This window comes from Pseudorca crassidens, chromosome 11 (assembly GCF_039906515.1).
Source record: "Pseudorca crassidens isolate mPseCra1 chromosome 11, mPseCra1.hap1, whole genome shotgun sequence".
NCBI lineage: Eukaryota > Metazoa > Chordata > Mammalia > Artiodactyla > Delphinidae > Pseudorca > Pseudorca crassidens.
The window spans coordinates 38,087,122-38,105,744 of NC_090306.1; the positions used below are offsets into that span (position 1 = coordinate 38,087,122).

Below are 18,623 nucleotides of genomic sequence, written 5' to 3' on the forward strand. Positions count from 1 at the left end.
CAAGACAGCCAGGAGTTCATTCACTAAATGGCATCAACTAAACATAATGTTTCTTTCCTGGCTCACTTCTCCCTCTTATGGATAAAGTCACGGAGACTGGATAATATTCCAGTAAACCAAGGTGAAATGACAGGTATTCCAGGTATAAAGAATAGCATAGGCAAAGGCATTAAAATGGCCAAAGGCTTAGCACATTCTAGAAGTAAGAAAGCCTCTTTGGCTTGGTCTATGTAAGGTAACAGAGTGAGACAAGACTTAAAAGGAAGGCTGGGGTCAGATAAAAGATCTTGAATGTGACGCTAGCAATTTAGAATTTGTAAGCAATGGGGAGCCATTGAGGAGTTTTGTCAAAGACCTGTCTCCTGAATTCCAGAATCCAACATCCAACTTGCTTTTTTGACACTTCCTAGTAGCATTCTCAACCTCAACATGTCCAAAGACAAACTCTTTCTTTTCAGTCCAAACCTGCTATTTCTTCAATGCTCCCTCCTCAGTAAATGGCAACAGTAGTATTCAGATAGCTTAGGACAAAAGTCCTTAGAGAGAAACCAAGGATGGGTCTCTCTCAAATCCCACATTCAACTCATCTGCAAATGTAAATGGCTCAACCTTCAAGGTATAACTGAAATCCAACCACTTCTCCCAAATTTTATCACTACACCCATGATCTAACCTAACTTTCTCTCCTTTCTGAACTAAATCAATAGCCCTCTATTGTCTCTACAGAGGAGTCACAGTAATTTTTAAGTCTAGATCACGTTGCTCTCAAATCAAAAAAACAAATACAAAAAAGTAACATGACTTTTCACGTCATTCAGTAAGATTCAAATTCCTTACCATGGTCCACAATGTCCTGCGTGATCTGCCCACCCCTTTGCACCACCCGGCCCCTCCAAGCACACAGATGACCAACAGTTCTGACTTCACCTTCTCCCATTCTACCTTGGCTCATTCTACAGCTCCATTCCTGATGTCTTTGCTATTCCTCAAACATGACAAATATTCTCTCACCTCAGGACCTTTGCACTTTCTAAACCTGCCTCAAGCACTTTTTTCCTGATCACTCCCACTATCACTTGTTTCAGGTCCCTACTCAACATTCATGACCCTATTTAAAAACGTTACCCAGCCTCCTACGTCTATCCCCACTATCCAGTTTCATTTTTCTCCATGTTTATCACTACCTGAGAGATTATTATTTATATTTGTTTCTTGTCTGATACCATCCACTAACATATAAGTCCATGAGAGTAGAGCTTTGACTGTATTCTTCTCTGCATGTCTGTCATGCCTACCACATAGCAGATATTGGATAACATATATTAAAGGAATGAATAAGGCTGTAAGACATGGAATTTAATCTAGTGACACTGTATGGTAGAATACTAGCAGTTATAAGATAGAGGCTATAGCCCAGAAGAGAGGTAACAAAACCTGAATTATGGTGACAGTGATGGTATAGCAGTTGGAAGAGAAAGATTACCAGATGCGAATGCCTGAGGAAAGCAGAAAAACAGACAGTGAGAGGGAGAACTTATGATAGAGATAATTTTCTGGGAAAATAATATTTACCAAAATGACTCCAGAAATGTTAAAAATCCAAACAGACCCCTTTTCTACCAAACAACAGAAAAAGATGTCAGAGTTACATCACAAAAACTCCTGGCCTTGATGATTTCATAGAGGAATTCCACCAAACCTTGAAAGAGCAGATAATTCCATTGTTATTTGAACTGTTCCCAAAAATGAAAAAAAATCCAAGTTATTTTTATGAAGCTAGTGCAAACATATAGCAAAGCCTGGTAAAGACAGCACAAAACAAAACAACCACCCAGAAAAACAAAACAAATACAGGACAAGCTCACATATGAATATCAAGCTAAAAGTCCGAAACTGTATTAACAAACAAAAGTCAGTAATGTGTGAAAAATATGTGACGAGGTGAAGTTTATCATAAGAATGTAACTATGGCTCAATATTGGAAATCTTAATTCATCATCACCACTTACACAAATGGAAAAAAATCACGTCTTTTGAAAAAAATCACCGAACATTCTTGATCTTAAAAATATCAATAAAATATAAATAGGTAGATGCTCCCTTAACAAGATAAACTCTATCACAGCCCAAAGACAGTATCATGCATAACAAAGATACATGCAAGGCATTCCCACTTAGATCAGGAATATAAGGATGCCCAGTATCACCTGTCCTAGACAACAGAACTAGGTAAAAGATTAGAAACATAAAATTGGAAAGGAAGAGTTAAAACTTTCATCTTCATAGGTAACATCAGTGTATACCTTAACAAATAAGAACTAACTGAAAAACTACTATAAGAACTAAGTGAATTCAGTGAGAAAATACACAGGCTTCAATAATATTCATGTGTATAAAAAACAGTGAGAAGATACTATGGAAGAAGCAATCCAATTTACAAAAAAAAGGTTAAATGCCCAGGAATAAAACAAATTTGTCAGATTCCTGTAAAATGTCAAAGGTCTACTGGAGAACAAAGGAAGAGAACTTAGAAACCACTTGCCATGTTCCTCAATATAACAAGATCTCAAAAAAATACCAACAGATTTTTTAACATGTAAACTGCTTCCAAAGTACATACAGAAAAAAGAAATCACCAAGATAATTATAAGAAAACAGTGAGGTGGGACTAGCACTATAAGATGTTAAAATATTACAAAGCCACATTAGTTAAACACTCCAATGCTGGCATGTGAGGAGACCAACGGACCAATGAACTGAAAAGAAAGGCAAGCAATAAATCCTAAACCACAGGACTTAGTATTATTAGTATATAGACTGCATCTCAAATCAATGAGGAAAGAGTATATTTAATAAATAGATTGTGACATGTGGACAAAATAACTTGGATACATCCCACACAGAATAAATTCCAAAGGGTCAGTGATGTAAACTTTTGAAATAAAACTGTAACAGCACTAGAAGGTAACATGAGAGAATGCCCCTTTCACTTTGGAATAGGGAAGGTCATTCTAACCATGACTTAAAACCCATTAAAAAAATGTTAAACTTCACTCAGGAAGAACAGAAATTAATACTAAACTGAGAAACCATTTTCACCTATGAGACTGGCAAAATTCTAAATGTTTTATAACATACTTCAAATGTGTCTGTGGAAAAATGGGCACTCTGATACACAGCCGTTGAAAATGTAAATTAGTGCAATCACAGTGCAAAGCATTTAGCAATATCTATGGCAACTACAAATGTGTTTGTTCTTTAACACAGCAAATTCCCCTTTTGAAAATTTATCCAACAGACACTGTACATTTCCACACATGTTGAGCTAACATAATTAAGGTTACTAACTACAGCACTGTTTTTAACAGCAAAATATTGGAACCAATTCAACAGTCCACTGTTAAAGTATATTTACATAAACTATGGTATAACCATATAATGGAATATCTTGTTATAGACAAAAAAGAATAAACATTTTATGTAGTGATATGGAAAGACCTCCAATACAATTATTATACCAAAATATAAAACTGTAAAACAGGATGTATAGTATACTACCATTTGTGTAATAAAGGAAGGAAAAAAAACTAAATATTTCTATTTGCCTGGAAGAAATGCTAGAAGGATTCATTAGAAACAGTACAGGTAGAGGTGGGAGAAAGCAGATGGATTCAGGATGGACTAGGTATAGCATCCTTTTCACTTCAGGTACTTCATATACACTGTTCCCAATTCCCACCCTTCACCTCATATTCCTGCCACAGCCCCCTGCCTGGTGGACTCCATCTCATCGTTCAAGTCTCAGCTTCAAATAGCAGCTACCCAGAAAGTTTTTCCTTTACCAGCTAACTAGGTAACCACATCCCTACCCCTAATCCTGAAAATAATTACTTTTTTAGAGTTTACTACTGTTTGACTTCTTCAGAGCACTTACAATGTTGTATTTATATATTCGTTTGCTATTTATAACTGTTCTCCCTCATTAGACAGGTTTCATACAGGAAGAGACCTAGCCCTGAATTTACATTGCCTTATACAGTACCTGACACACAGCCAGCGTGGTACACAATAAATATCTGTTAAACCAAGAAAGAGATTATTTCCTACTTTTTGTAAACTCAGCTTATGTTGAGCAGAGACGTAGGACAAATCTGGACACGCAAGCTGGAGCTAGAATATGAACTCTTGAATGTAGGGATGTTATAATAAAAAGAGTCCATAAGCAGGTGAGAAAAAAATTGCATTTTTATTACCATGAACCTATAAATGAAAGTTAGAATTTTCTTCAACTGTGAATGTAGGCAACAGATCCCAGTGATGTTGCCAGTGGAGAGCAGATATTTTCATCACGTGAAGATGTTTGAGATCTCAAAATATTGTTTATGCTCAACAACTGTGTTATTAGATCTGCCATTAGATCTTATTTAATGTGATAATAGGTAAAATTTTACATAATTATTTTTAATATCCTGATAACTGTATTTCAATAAAATTGGTTTATTTTGTAATTTATCTTAGGCACTTGAAAACATTCTGAGAAGGGCTCCATTGGTGAATTATCAAGAGGTTTGAAGAGAAATGGGAGGAGGAAGGAGAGTCAAAGCGATAACTTCAGAAGATTAAATAATATCTTTGTGCAGCTGCTAAGACAGCAAGGGATGAAACAGAAAGAACTTGCACCCACTGGTAGTCAAGAGAGTGGAAAGAATCCCTCAAATGGTCAGCTCTGATCAATAAATCTCTTTCTCTAGTTTGGTGAGGCTAAATCATCGAGGGTAGGCATTAATCATAATTTCAATAGCTAACTCGGATCTATACAGCAGACATCATTCATATACACTTATAATTTATTTCCACCTAATAATAACTGAGGTAAGTTATTATTATCCCCACTTTACAGGTGAGATGAATGAGGAACAGTGAGGTTAAGTACCCTGTCCAAGTCTCACACCTAGTAAGAGACAGGACCAAGATGTGAACCCAGTTAGGCTGGCTCCACAGTTCGTGCCTTAACCCAATGCACTGTGCTAGGGATCACACACCAATTCTGATAAACCCTACAAGACAGCTGAAAAATACTTAATGAGTAGGCAGAGTTCTAGGGGCTAGAGAGACAGAGGTGAGCATGACGAAATCCCTGCCCTCAAAGAATTCATACTTACATGGGAAAAGACAGATAATAAAAATGTAATATGCCTGGTGGTAACAAGTACAATAAAGAAAATAAGGCAAGGAGACAGAGAATCCCAGAGGGTGGGGGGAGGCACTCTAGGCTGAGGCTAGAATAACGAGGGGGGAGCCATGGAAAACTCTGGGAGAACACTGCAAACAGGAGAGCGGTGACTGAAAGGCCCAGTGACGGGGAAAGCTTGGCAGGTTCAAGTGACAGAGAACAGTGAGGCTGAAACTTTGCCAACAAGGGGACACACAGCAGAAGCTCAACAGGTAGGGGCAGGCTGCACTCATTATGCTTGACACTGGAAAGCACTCACCACGCCTCCAAATACACAAAGGTACATTTACCTACATGTAAAACTTGGCAAGTTTCCACTTAGAAAAGCGTATTTCTGTGAAAAACCAATTCAGAAATGAATAACTAAATTATGGATGCTATGATAAGCACAGTTTTAGTGAATGAGGCTTCATTTTCATTTCTTAATTATCTTTAAATTACTTAGGGATAATAACTTTGAAATTGTTGCTTTAAATTCCATTGTAAAGAGCATATGTAAATCACTATTTTAACTGAATAGTCACTGCAAGCTGTTTAAATGATTAGGGCAATTATAGTCATAAATTCTTCTTTACATTCATAATTATTACCACATCAACCTCTCCTTAAAGGTACCAAAGGCTTTACTATTTTTACAGTTCCCAAACCTAAAACATTGCCTGAGACGTAGCAGGCACTCAACACATATCTGTAGAAATAAACATTTTTTTAAATAAATTTATCTATTTATTTTATTTTTGGCTGTGTTGGGTCTTCGTTGCTTCACGTGGGCTTTCTCTAGTTGCAGCGAGCAGGGGCTACTCTTCGTTGCGGTGCGTGGGCTTCTCATTGTGGTGGTTTCTCTTGGTGCGGAGCCCGGGCTCTAGGCACACGGGCTTCAGTAGTTGTGGCTCACGGGCTTAGCTGCTCCATGGCATGTGGGATCTTCCCGGACCAGGGCTCAAGCCCATGTCCCCTGCATTGGCAGGCAGATTCTTAACCACTGCACCACCAGGGAAGCCCGAAATAAACATTTTGGTAACATGGTAAAGTACCTGATTTTCCCCCCATATACCCTTTGGTAATCCTTTTTTTTTTCCCTCTAATATTCTTAAGTTACAATAGTTTAGGGACTTGTCTGAGATATAGTTACATGATTTTGTTTTCTTTTAATGCTGAAAAGTAAAATGTGTAGGTGCTCTTGGTTACATAATGTGCTAGTATATTAGGATTACATATTTTTAAAAGGCTTAAAAATTAAGGAAATTCCATCAGATATACTGAAATTCTAGTCTGTAAAATAGAAAAATTTATAAAGAATTCATCTATTTCTTAGAAGTATACTATACTCTAGCATATTTCATTCATTCTACCAAGTGTTTATTTTCCAAATATAACTACAAATCCCTTATTTTCAATACATACCAAAATTCCAGCTTTGCTTTCCCAGAAAAAATAATTAACTATACTTAGAGGTAACAAAGACTACTTTTGAAACTTGAGTAAATGGACCCATGGGAAAAAATCACTTTCTACCTTTTTTAAAAAGCATGCTGAGCAGAAGAAATGTGATAGCATCCTGGTAAAAGATACAAACAGGAATGAGGCAGCTTGTTACTCATCCCAAAACGATTTTGAATAATGTCACACTTTCCCCAAACAATGCTGTAAATATCTATACCTTGAAAACTTTTTTTATATACCTTTTGGATCAAACTCTGACTATGGGGTACTTCTATGATAATGTTCCAATAAACCCACACATGGGTCCAACCTGCACTCTCATGTGAAAGATGAATATAGTTGTTTCGAGTCCATCAGCACTTCCTTTAGTCATGCTAGAACACTCTAGCCTGCTAATAATACTGCCTTTATAACTCAGAGGCCTTTTCTTCAACAAAACCTCATGCTTAAAAGAGTAATTTCAAGAAAAAATAATTTGTCCTCAAAGGGGTTTGCCCGTATTTATCAATGAAGGACTTAAAAGCATTTTGCTTCCAGCCATTTTTCTATAAGCCACCCCACTGCAGAGGACTTTCTCTTCAAAAAATAAAAAAATTAGAGCTTTGCCTAAAGCCTCCTAAGGAAGCACTTAACTTTTTTTTTCAACTTGGAAAGGAACCTCATAAGGCATTGGAGGACTTAATAAAACAGGTGGTTCGTAGAATTATATTTAGATCATGCCATATTTTTAGCAACCTGCCTATCTGCGGAGGGGCACTGCAATTTGATTCATGAGAAATGCCAATCAAATTCCAAAGTCTTTCTTTTGATGACTATTAAAACTAGCATAACTAGTTTTCACTTGGGCAAAGGGTTCCCATTTACTTGAAGCAATGATCGTCCATTTGCCAAGGCAGCAAGTGATTATGCAACTGGTTCCAATTTACTCTCATAGGTCAAAATTTTTATGTTTAGAGAATTTTTATACAATAGTTTTTCCAAACTGTTCTTATTTCAGTATTTTGACATTCATTCATGTACTTTTCCCTAAATACATGGTAAACACATGTATTATAGCCACCAATAATAATGTACTCTCAGATTTTATTAAAGGGTAAAAACAACACGCACAAAATGTAAACCATTTGGACTCTTTTCCCAAATCATTTACAGTTATCACATAAGCACTGGCGGCTATAGAACTAGTTCAAAATAAAGGTACTATTAAACAAGGCAATTATTTAGAGCCAATACTGAGAATTTATTTTAGTAACAGATTGCTCTCAACTATTAATAAAATTGGATTTTCATTTAAGGACTGAATCACTGGTAATTACTACCATGAAGACTAAAATGTTTAGTTTCTCAATCTTTAATCATATGTCGTATTAGAATCAGTTTGATGCTATTTGTAATAAGAAAGCCTGAGTATGAGTCCTGGGTCTGCACTCATGGAATCTTGGGCAAGCCACTTCATATCTCAAACCTCAGTTCCATGACTTATAAAACAAAACAAATAATTCTATCTACCTAACTTCCTTAGAAAGGCAATGTGTGTTAAAATGATGTCAGTAACTGTTTTGAAAGTGAGTATAGTTTGATACAGGATGGAAAAGTCTCCACTAAAAACACAGATGTTACAGCTACCCTTTTTTACCCTAAGCAGAGGGTAAGTGTTATGTAATAAAAGGTCATGAAGATTAACTCTGAGATTCATCTTTATTTTAGGGTACTCTGTTCAATGCAAAAGATATTTTCCCCTGACAGTTCCTCATTATAACACCACTGACCACACCTAGGAAATAGCGTATTATACATAAGCACACATTGAATGAATGAATCGATGATATGAAGAATATGCAATTGGCCCCAGAAGCCTAAAGCAGAAGATTCATTGCAAAGTTTTTGAAAAGAGAGTCTTCTCTCCTCTAGTAGCATTCTTTATTCCCCATTCCACAGGGCAATTCCAGATCTCCAGCATAAATGTGAGAGGAAACATTGCTGATACTCACCTAAAAAGACACTGCGCTCTCTCACCACACCCCTACCCATGAGGATTAAGAAAATAAGACAGACTCTGGACTCATCTATCCGAAATTCGTGCAGCCAAATGATTCAGCTACATAAATAGTGTCCCAGCAACATCACTAACAAGGAGTGAATTCTGTAACATTTCTCTTTTTTGTAGGCACTGAGGTATATTTGAGGTCACATGAACTCACTAAAAGTGGAGAGAACTGTCAAAGAAATGGCCACGTTTCTTTGACCTGTGGGGTCCAGGTAGTGGTTCTCAGGACAGCCTCTGCCATCCTCTTACTAAAACATCTGCAGAGACATAAAGCCCAAAGTCATTATAACAATTAGAAATTTAAAACAGTAAGAAATGATAAAGAACTACTCTGTAGGTATATAATGGAAAGATGTTCATGATATATTGTCAAAATGTTATAAAGCAATATTACTTAACAAAGATATATGTATACAACCTGGTCAGCTCTTTGTAGAGAAGATGGGACAAAGAAAAGAAGGCTCAGGATGGATCTGGAAAGATGAGTAGGAGTTTAAGGCAAAGGACATTCTAGACAAAAAGAAGAGTAAATATAAATTCAAACCATTATGAAGATTAAAGTAAACCTATGAGAGAATCAAACAAATGTTTCTAGAATAAGTATTTCTTTCTTGGCACCTCTCCTGTTATTAACTTTCCTGGTTAATGGCTACAGGATCACTCAGTCATTTAAGTCAGAGTCATTAGAACCATTTTGGTTGTCTGCTCTTCTGGTCCAAAATTCTAATGGGTCTCCTACAAGGTGGCTTAACTTCAGCACTACTGACATTTTGATAATTCTTCATTGTAGGAGGCTATTCTGGGCATTGTTGGATGTTTAGCAACGTCCCTGGCCTCTACCCACCCGATGCCAGTAGCTTCCCTTGCCCCCTGCACAGCTGTGACAACCGAGTGTCCCCAGACTCTGCCAAATGTTCCCCGGGGGGACAAAACTGCCCCAGTTGAGAACCACTGGTCTCATAGTGCACCTTCCACAGGGACCCAACTCTTCTCGCCACTGCAACCACATTGCTTCCTGCGGCTCCCATTCCCTGCTCTTCCTTACTGCAGTGGTGATCTCCTCAGCACCTCGCTGCCTCCCCTGCTCCTTGCACCATGATGCATAAGGGCAGACCCCTCCCAACACATCAAACTAACCCACCATCTACAGTCTAAGCCTTCACGCTTTCGCAGTACATTCCAGGCCTTAATCTGACTTCAACCTTACCTTTCACCCTCACCTCCTAATGCACCCTACTCTTCAGCTGCAGAGACCCACAAGAAGCCCTTGAATTTTCACATCCCCAAATGTTTATTCATCCCTCAAAGTCCAGCTGAGAAGCCTCCTCCAGCCCAGGTCTCATAACACTCTTCCTCCCTCCTTCCTCAAAGTTCACCCAGCACTCCTTGTACGCCTCTGTTAACAGTATTTAACAGACTATTTTCATTGAGTGTGTGTACATGTGCCCGGGGTCACTATGTGGTGGCCCTGAGAATGCTGAGCATAATTGACCAAGGACCCCCACTCCAGGTTTTGAGATCCATCCGTGCGTGTGCCCCAGCCATATCTCCCATGCACCACTCCAGACGGTAACTGAGTGTGGCAAGGATATGAAGAGGAAACTCATTCTTAGGAGGCAAGGCACCGTTGTCCCAGGCAAATCTGGCTTGAGGGGTGCTTTGCTGAACCTTGCTTAGACTGCCCGGAAGCCTGGGATGCTTCTACCCAACATTTTCATCCTCTCTTCACCTGTTTCAGACTCCACTGCTCGCTCCTTTTTTCTAACACAGACACTTCCCCTATTAAACTCTTTGCACATTTAATCCCACCTTACTATCTGCTTCGTGGAGGACCTAGGCTAACACGCGAATGTTAAAGGTAGAGGCCTAAGAAATTCTCCTTAGTGTTGCTTGAGTATTTGACTAAGTATAGGAATAACTAAAAGGGATCCTTATGAGTTTTCCAACAAAAAATATGAATACAGAATGGCATGTGTAATGACCTGAGGCTATGTGACTTCTGAGCAAATAGGAAGTTTAAAAAATAAGTTTTCTAAGAAGACAAAAACCGGTAAAGACACTACTGATAGTTTCCATACATTTATTTCCTGTCTGAACATGGAGGTACTACAGCACCTAAATAATCAGTCATCAGAGGGCATTAGTGCCTGACATGCCACAGAATGGTTCACATGAGAAACTTCAAAAAAGTACACACAGCCACTGCTCCGTGAGAATACTGTATAAGCCAGATGCAATGTCTGGTTTTATGACATCTGGAAACTGTTTCTTTCAACCAAAAAGACTGCATTGATTCAAATCCCACCAAGAAACAGTGAAGCTAATTGTCTAGGCAGTCGGGTTAGTCCCTGAGGGCCTTTGGAAGAAGGGAACCCAACCAGGTAATGTAAGAGAGCTGGTAGAGCGACAGGGGTTGTTGGGAATAGCCTCTGTACAATTTACATACACCATTCTGACAAGGATATGCCCCAAATATTACAACTTATGGAATACTGACCTCTAATTGGCAAGAGTGTATCAACATCATGAGAAAATAGATAATATGGCCATGAAAACAAAGTTTAGAGTTGAATCTAGAGATATTAACGCCTGATAACTATATATTCTGTGACTTTATCAATGAACTAAAAACAGAATTTGATTAGCCATTATATTACATATAGGTAAATTTATGATTTGGCTCTATTTTCATATCTACTATAGATTTTAGAAATGTCAAAATAAATAATCAGAAATGTTTGAATTACGTGATAAATACTTAGAAGAAAGAAAAGTTACAGAGAAAGAAAGATTAGAAAAGCAAAAGTAGGGCTTCCCTGGTGGCGCAGTGGTTGAGAGTCCACCTGCCGATGCAGGGAACACGGGTTCGTGCCCCGGTCCGGGAAGATCCCACATGCCGCGGAGTGGCTGGGCCCGTGAGCCATAGCCGCTGAGCCTGCGCGTCCGGAGCCTGTGCTCCAAAACGCGAGAGGCCACAACAGTGAGAGGCCCACGTACCGCAAAAAAAAAAAAAAGAAAAAAAAAAAAAAAGAAAAGCAAAAGTTATACCCACAGGAAACAAAGAAAATTTCTGGCAGACTCAGCCCCTCTGGTTCTTGGGCCCAAAACACTTAAGAAAACTAAACAATACAAGTCATGGTTCAGTGGTTTAGTGAAAGAGAAAAACACGTAAATACTAAGACTTCTAGAAGTAGGGAAAAAAAGTAGCTGTGTAGAAATTAAAAGAAAATGTTAGTTTATATGTTTGAGGTTAATGCAACACTAGCAACTGAATGAAATCAATAAGTATGTTGTGATGTCAATTTTTTTAAATGGTTGTATGTACAGAGATATTTGGAAAGTAGTAACTTGGTTTGTATTCCCTTCCTTTAAAAGTCACATTCCTCAGTAGCCACCAGAGAAAGGAAAGGTAGATGCTACCTCAAATGGGAAGATGGAAGGGGAACAGCTCAAATGAATGAGATATGAAAGGGGAACTCCGTGGATTCCAGGAAGAAAAGAACGATGGAGGCAATGGATACGGCTGGGAAGATGTATGTGCACTGACTTCTCCACTGAAGGTTTAAGGCCCTGGAGGCAGAAGGCATGTTACATAGTTTAGGAGGACTGCCAAGAGAAGTGCTTTAGCATGCTATGTGGGACTCAAGGGACGGACCTCTACAAGCCCCGCCCTCCCCCCCCCCTCCCACACACACACACACACACACGCACTCACTGAAATAGAGGTGTGGCAGAGTTTGGCGAAGGGAGGGATCAAGTCCCCCTAGACTTTCATATGCCATGAAGGGTCTCAGAGCCTTAGAGGGGTCTGGAAGATTACCAATGGCATCAGCAAACCACCTTATGTGGAGAGAGCACTGCAGCAGGAGCTAAGTGACCCTGCGTTGAAGGCTGCACATGAAGAAGCCAACTAGGTGTTGCATCCAGAACTCAGAGGGATACGCAGCAACAGAGAGAGCCCAGGTAGGAAAGAGTCAGTGAGCCCCAACTGAGCAAAGAAAAGTCACAAGTTCTCAGGCCCAGAATTCAGCGGCTGGTGCCAAAAAATGCAAGGAGACTGAGGCACAAAGGACATCGGAGGCTAGAGGAACTGGAGGACAGTATGATTTCCCCACCTTCCTCCCAAACAATACAGACGCCTCAGAACACTTTGCTGCTCTGTATGAGGTCAGTTTTCGTCAATGGTCAACATTTGCTTGAATACAGCCATGACAATGAACATTAGCAGAAAAAAAATGAGGAAGTCACACACTCATTCAATATATTCAGGAAAAGCATATGATTAAGTACAACATCCATTCACGATTAAAAGCAAAACTAAAAGCAAAGAGCAACTAGCAAAAGAGAACTTCAATAGGACTGGCTCTAAAAATCCTTCAGTAAATCTCAACTTTAGTGTTTAAAGGACTGACAAAAATCAAAGCTGAATCATCACAGGCGCACACATGCAAAGTCACAAAGATGAGCTGGGAAGCAGTAGGAGCAGGGCTGGAAGTGAGCATTATTGACATCTTGGGCATTGTATCGAGGAGGATCTGCAAAAACTCAGCTGGTCCAGGTTGTGAGTAACACAACTTTATCTGGATCTAAAGATTAATCTGAGACTAAAAAACAGGAATCTGATCTAATAATAAATGGACTCTAAAACCTACCAGAAGTTCCACCATTTGATGAAACTATTATTCTAAAGAGTGCTAAGGATAGAGTCAAGGTAGAAATAAAAAAATCATAAATATACAGCTAATATCCGTTATAGTGCTAATATCACAAGGGAGAAAAATCAAAGAAATGTCACTAATCTCATCAGTGATTTAGACTTATAATGGGTCCTGATCATACTTCTAAAAGATTTTTAGATCCTGATACCTCTAGTTATGTGCTGTATTACTGGAAACTTTCTATCTCTGCTGTGACTGATATCCTCAACGCAGCCCTACACATACAGAGAAATGGAGATAAAGCTGAGTTACATAGGTACGAAAATATGTTTTTAGATGTTAACTCAAACTCTGATAATATCAGTAAGTCTACCAAAAGCAAAGTACATACATAAATCAAATTAATAATGCATGATAACTAAACAATTATATCCAAATTGACACAGTGACAGGAAAAGGATGAACTCCTGTTATGACTTTAAAACATTTCCAACTGATTTTTGATTTCAAAAAGGAGATATTGAATAATAATTTGAACTACACAAAAATTATGAATCAACATGAGCAGAAACATCACTCCTAATAATGCTTCCCATCTGGAATTTTTTCCATGCCTTAAATACTAAATCAAGAAAACATACTGACCATGACAAATTTGTGGTAGTAAATCTAGAATTTTCTAGACAAACTAAACATTTTGAAAGGTTCTAGAAAAAAGAATATTTTTCTTTCCTTTGATGTGTAGATGGCTGTGTAAATATTAGTGTGTTTCTGCCATTCTGATGTTGCATTTTACACTTATCTACAGCCGAAAAGAAAACTGTCCAAGGCATATATATATATGTATACGTACATATATATATCAAGATAATAGCAGAAAAAAGAACAAAGAGGTGTTCCAAATCTACTTAGTAATGACCAATACTCACACCCAGGAAGACATCTTACACCAATTACCCTGAAAGGAAGTATTACATTTGGCCTAGAAAGAACTGTTATCAATTTTCTACTTCATCAAAGAGCAAACAATGTTGGTGTTCTGAAACTCACCTAAAATTTGCCCAACAAAAGCTAGAATACTTGGAAAGAATCCTGTAGCCAAATTCTTAGTTGTTTCTTCTTGAACACGTATGTATCAGAGGAGTTAATGATAAAGTGAGTTCATATATGTTTTAATGTAAGTGTTCTCAACCAGAGGTTCCATGAACTTGGATGAGAAAGACATCTTTATTTTCCCTAACCTCTGATACATAACATTTCCTTCAATTATGATTGTAGGTAAAACCACAGACATTGTGACTTTGTTGGCAATAAAATAATAGCTACTTCAACTCTAATGTAATGTAATACAAAACTATCCGGATTGTTTATTCTCATTACCACTACAAAAGTATAGAAGTAAGTAGTCCCCTCCCCAATAGATATTATTTAACCCATTAATAAAGAAGGATGTATTACGACACCACAAATTCTAATACTTGTAACATTTGATTACTGTTAGTATTTAAAAGGAAGCCAATTAAATAACGTGTATGCTATTTTACACATTTAAATTATGCTGAGAGGAGGCCCTGGGTTTTCCCTAGAATGCTGAAAAGTTGATGGCAAAAAAAAAAAAAAAGTTTAGAAGCTGTTTTAGAGGGAGAGAAACAAATAGAACACATAGAACCCAATATTTTATTTCATTTCCTCTCTCCGCAATGAGGTTTTTACAAAATCCACATCCTTTACTCTTGTCACTCTAATGATCATTTCTCATTTGCTGGCACCAGGTCTTTGTAGATGCTCTACATTTTTAAGTGCAGTGCATTTTAAACTGGCATATTCAACCTTTTCCCCATCCTGTACTTCACAGATTAATGGCCATCCCCATAGTAGCAAAAAAAAAACAAAACAAAAAAACAAACAAAAACTCTTTGTTTTCAAACCTTTTCATTTATTCATTCTCTATTCATTCTATCATTCTTCATTCAAGGAATAAATTTAAGTAACTTCAGGGGAGTCTGCCTTAATAGATGGTCCAGAATGGGTGTGTCTGAATGAAGGAGGCTGCTGTCCTGCTGGAAACCACACTTCCTGTGTAGCAGAAAGCCACTCCCCACCTCCCTGACTAGCTCAGCATCTGACACTCTTTCTTGCAGCTTTGCACAGAAGGGTCAATTTTGCCCAGCAGGGAGAGACATGCTGATCCTCCAAACCCTTCTCCCCACTGCAAGAAAGGAGTGGCCTCTGGCTTGGGTTCATCTAGGTGTTAATCCCTCTGGTGGCCCACTCTGATCTCTTAGGTCAACCAACCGCCCATTCGGGAAAAGCCAATGCCCGGCTCCCTGAACAAGCAAGGATGGATCCCAAGAAAATGCCAAGGGACCCGAGCGCGCTTACCAAGCCTCCACAAAGGCTGAAGACGGCTGTGTGATCCTCCCGAGCATTGACCTGGCCGCGGTAGAAGCAGTGGCGCAGGTCTGGGGGCGCCGTGCGGCGCTCCTCAGCCCGGAGCGCAGGGGCTCCCAAGTGCACCTCGGTGTAGCCGGCAGCCAGGAAGGCCGCGTCGGCGCTCAGGTTCAGCTGGAAGACCTGGCCGTAGGCGCGGATTCGGTAGTGGGTCCTGAACGGCGTGGGCTCCAGCGCCTCGGCGCTGCGCTTCCTCCGGCTGAAGTGGTGGCTCTTTGGGAACACTTCGCCGAACTCATTGACCCGCGCGGGGGTCACCACTTCGTAGGAGGCCAGTGTCCTCACCAAGGCTTCTGCAACCACAGCGAAAAGGCCGTTGAGCCCCTACCCGTTTCCAACTCCCCAGCGCCGAACTTCTTCAACCAAACGTCCCAGCCAGAGAGCCGAGGCCCCAGGTCCCCATACCCCCGGCGGGGCGCGACGAAAGAACACACGCTGGCGAGCGCGCGCGCACACACACACACGTGCGCTCTGTGAGTGTGCCTGCCTGCTTTCCCACAACCCCGATTCGCTCCACCCTCCCCAAACAGGGACCCTGACACTCAGGGCCCTCAGCAGCACCTCCTTCTCGCGCCCCTCTTCGCCCCCCTGCCGCCGCCAACTCGTGCCCCGCGGGCGCCCGCGCCACCCTGCTCCACGCGTCCCCGCCGCGTGGTCCCCGGAGGGAAACGTGTGCCCCGCGCGCGATTCCTCGAAACACCGCGCAGCCGCAACCTCCGGGGATGCTTGGGGCTGACTGATCCCGGAGTCCCGAGAGTCCCGGCTGGGCCAGGGTCCCCCAGCGGGCAGAACCGCTCCCCCCGCCTCCGTCCGCCCGTCCCACTCGGGCACGCGCCCCACCACGCTGCTGAAGGCGCCCCGCGGTGACCTTACCCTGCCTGGGGTGGAAGTGAACTTCCCAAGACCTGGTGATGAAGAGCGAGAGCTGGTAGAGCAGCCCCGTCAGCCACTTGGCCACCCGCATGGTTCCACCGGGGGGATCCCGACCGGGGAGGCCAACAAGAGACGCCTGCCGCCCCGCCGGCTTCCCCGCGCTCCGCTGCCTCTCCTCCCTCTCGCCTGCCGCTCTCCGCGCCGGCAGCCGCGGCGCCTCAGCAGCCTCCGGAGCAGCAGCCCCGGCCCCGGGCCGGCCCGTCGCGCCACACCGCCAGCCTCCGCTCGCTGAGCCACTGCTTCATCGCACTGCAGCCCCGCAGCCTCCGGCTCGCAGTCGGCAGCCTCGCTCCGCTTCCTGCGCCCGCACAGCCCTCAGAAGCCCTCTCCTTGCGTCCAGCCCAGCGCGAGGAAGCGACCCGACCTAGCAGGAACGGTGCCAATATAGCCACCCCGGGCCTGGCGAGCTGGGGGGGAGAGCCCGCCCCCAGGGGCCGGGCCCGGCCAATCAGCTGGAGGCGCGGCCCGGGCTCGCCCTCCGGCGCGCTGCCCGCCCCCAGCCCCTAGCCGCAAGCGGAGTGCGGTCGCCGCAGGCTCCGGCTGTGGGCGTGCAGCGTGGTGAGTAGCCCGAGGCCCAGTTGGACACCATCCCGGTACCCGTAAAACCTAGGACTGATACAAGTTGCGCGGCCGAGGTCCAGATAGGGGATAGGTGTGCGAGGTTTTAGTTCTTACAATGAAATGGCAAGCATCAGAAGGAAAGTTTCTGTCATGTTTCACGGTAATTTTAGGCTTCTCAAACAAGATAAAGTAAGCTACAGCGGAAAATTCTTGTAGGCAGAGGATGCTACCAGCGAAGCTTAATGGCCAGGCCTCATTTGCAAGTACCCCTGTGCACCCGGGGGGTTGTTGTGAGTTTCAGTGTTGGAGGGGAAAGCAAAGGTGAGGTTGCAATCAGCAAACACTTCTGGGTGAGAATTTCTGGCAGTTGCCAGAGAAAAAAGGATCTCAGTCTCCAAAGTTCCAGTAACTTATTGTGACTTTTTTCATTTCAGTATTCATTTTTGTACTTAATTTTGTATAAAGGGCCCCCCAAAATTATATAAATGTCAAGCCCCATGAAACTTGGATCTGCCCCTGGGTCATTGTTTTTATGAGACTTTCTGCTGGTAGTTTCACAGTATTCATATGTCTTTTGTTTATAATATCCAAATGACCCCATGTATCCACAGTTATCTTCCTCAGCAATTATTGTAGCTCTGAATCCAGTTGAGTCATCTTGTGTCTGTTAAATTGGATAAACCTCAATGGCAACAGAAAGCAGTCATCATTTCAGAACTCCTTCCTCATTTCCCAAATCCACCTGTTTGATTTGCAGGTTACATAACTGTTTCTCCCTATAACCAGTATGGAAAAAAAAAAATGAAGTGGAAGTGGTCAGATATTGTTGAAATGCAACCAAGGGAGAGAAAGAATATGAGTATAAAAAGTAAAGGAATTATATGGGTAACTCTTCACGAACACAAAGGAATACACTCTCAATTTAGTCCCTGGCTGCCCTTTCTCCTGTGAGCTCACAACAATGAAAATTCTGTTTGCTTTGAGTTGACCTCTCATGACAGACCTCCATACTTTTGTATCAAATGTGGAACAATCTTGTCCAAGGAAGGAGAGTTTCTTACTTTTGCCAAGGAAATTACCCAGCTCTGTAATGGAAATTCTTCCACAATCTATCCCCTTCTTTTGTACCCCTTGCTCACAAGTGTCATTTTATTCATCACAGAATTACAGACTTCTCATGTTGTTTTTCTAAATTAATCCTACTGTTACTCTAAACAAAACAAAAATGGACTTGACCCACACTTGTCTGTTTAGTGGTTACCTTCAGTACACTGTAATTTAGAGTCATTCCAATTAC

The 18,623-nt window shown here is 41.3% G+C and overlaps 1 protein-coding gene across 6 annotated transcripts in view; it reads right to left on the reverse strand.

Moving 5' to 3' along the window:
• Positions 1-17,241, reverse strand: part of ADAMTS20 (ADAM metallopeptidase with thrombospondin type 1 motif 20) — a 195,783-nt gene extending 178,542 nt beyond the window's left edge. For 5 of the 6 annotated variants that reach the window (XR_010932368.1, XM_067696234.1, XM_067696235.1 and 2 more), the window contains exons 1-2: positions 16,706-17,241; positions 15,764-16,125 (exon numbers count right to left, since the gene is read on the reverse strand). Coding sequence is in view for 4 of the 6 variants with exons in the window: in XM_067696234.1 (XP_067552335.1) it covers positions 15,764-16,125; positions 16,706-16,796 (453 nt within the window). In the remaining 2 variants the exon portion in view is untranslated. Of the gene's footprint in view, positions 1-1,572; positions 1,710-15,763; positions 16,126-16,705 lie in introns of those variants that run through there. The other variant, XM_067696236.1, reaches the window with a different exon arrangement.
• Positions 17,242-18,623: the final 1,382 nt, after the last annotated feature.